The sequence below is a fragment of the Stegastes partitus genome, unplaced genomic scaffold (assembly GCF_000690725.1).
Source record: "Stegastes partitus isolate 25-593 unplaced genomic scaffold, Stegastes_partitus-1.0.2 Scaffold5502, whole genome shotgun sequence".
In the NCBI taxonomy this organism is placed as follows: Eukaryota; Metazoa; Chordata; class Actinopteri; family Pomacentridae; genus Stegastes; species Stegastes partitus.
In genome coordinates, this window is record NW_007583233.1 from 1 (window position 1) to 1,074 (window position 1,074).

General features: G+C 49.8%; 1 protein-coding gene across 1 annotated transcript; it reads right to left on the minus strand.

Annotated features, from left to right (window-relative positions):
- Nucleotides 1-57: 57 nt before the first annotated feature.
- On the minus strand, nt 58-979 carry LOC103376421 (protein polyglycylase TTLL10-like; the record flags this gene model as incomplete). The annotated part of the gene is made up of 2 exons (XM_008306769.1): nt 58-650; nt 886-979. Coding segments are annotated over 2 exons (687 nt in total), but the record flags the coding sequence as incomplete, so codon positions are not given.
- Nucleotides 980-1,074: the final 95 nt, after the last annotated feature.

The following is a 1,074-nucleotide window of genomic DNA, read 5'->3' on the forward strand; positions in this document are numbered from 1 at the left end:
TCTTCATTAAGCACCACATGTTCACTTTTATTTTTATTTTTTTAGACAAAGCTTAGATCACAGTTCCTCTTTTCTTTTGAACCCTGGTCCCTCTGTGTCCCCTTCGTGCTCTTCTGTGCACACAGGAGGTCCAGCAGGCCCGGGTGGCGTCTCAGGAGAGCCGCAGACAGAGATGGACCCGCTCAGAGCTGCTGACGATGGAGACACGATGGTCCTCGTCTTCTGCTGGGTCTTCTCGTTATCCACGTCCTTTAAACGATGATGCAAAGTACATTTGCTTGGCTTGAGCTCGACCCGAGGCCCGGTGCTGTCACTCCTGACCGTCTGTTTGTTGCCTCTGTGTGAATGGGAGCATCGCTGGAGAGGCGAGGCGGTTCTCCTTCCTTCACCGCTTGCTGAAACGTACTCAGAAACAGCAGCGGATGCCACATTTGTACCCTCTGACCCAGATTTACACCTTCTCTGTTCACGCCTTTGGCCCGGTTTGGTGGTTTTGTGGTGGAAGTCAGCGCTTGTGTTGCTCTGGCTGCAGGCCGGCACACGACCAGGAGGTAAAACGCCGTCATGCAGCAGCACAAAGTCTCTCTGACCGGCCAGGGGAAGGATCCTCTGCCTGAGACGACGCTTGTTGAAAACCTCCAGAGTTATATCTAGAGAGGAGCAGATGTAAAACTGTTGGGCGGTGTCACACGTCAGCCTGTTATAATTCACACATTTGCTAAAGGGAACTACTGCTGTAGCCTACGAACAGGGAAATAAAGTGAGAACATCTGACACCAGAGCGTTAAAACAACAGACATGAGAGCTGAACATGAGTGCCTGGTCTGTGATGATGATGATGAGGATGAGGATGAGGATGATGATGATGGTGTGCTCTAAGCTCACCCAGTGTCTCCACCACCGTGCTGGGTATCACCTCCTTCAGCACCTCACAGTTGGTATGAAGAGCTGGGTTACAGTTCATCTCCAGCAGCCACACCTGTTATCATCACACAACCGTGGAGGAGTGAGAGCGCCAAATGACAAAAATAAATCAATAAAAGAATAATAAAATAAAATTGGAAATAAAAAGGC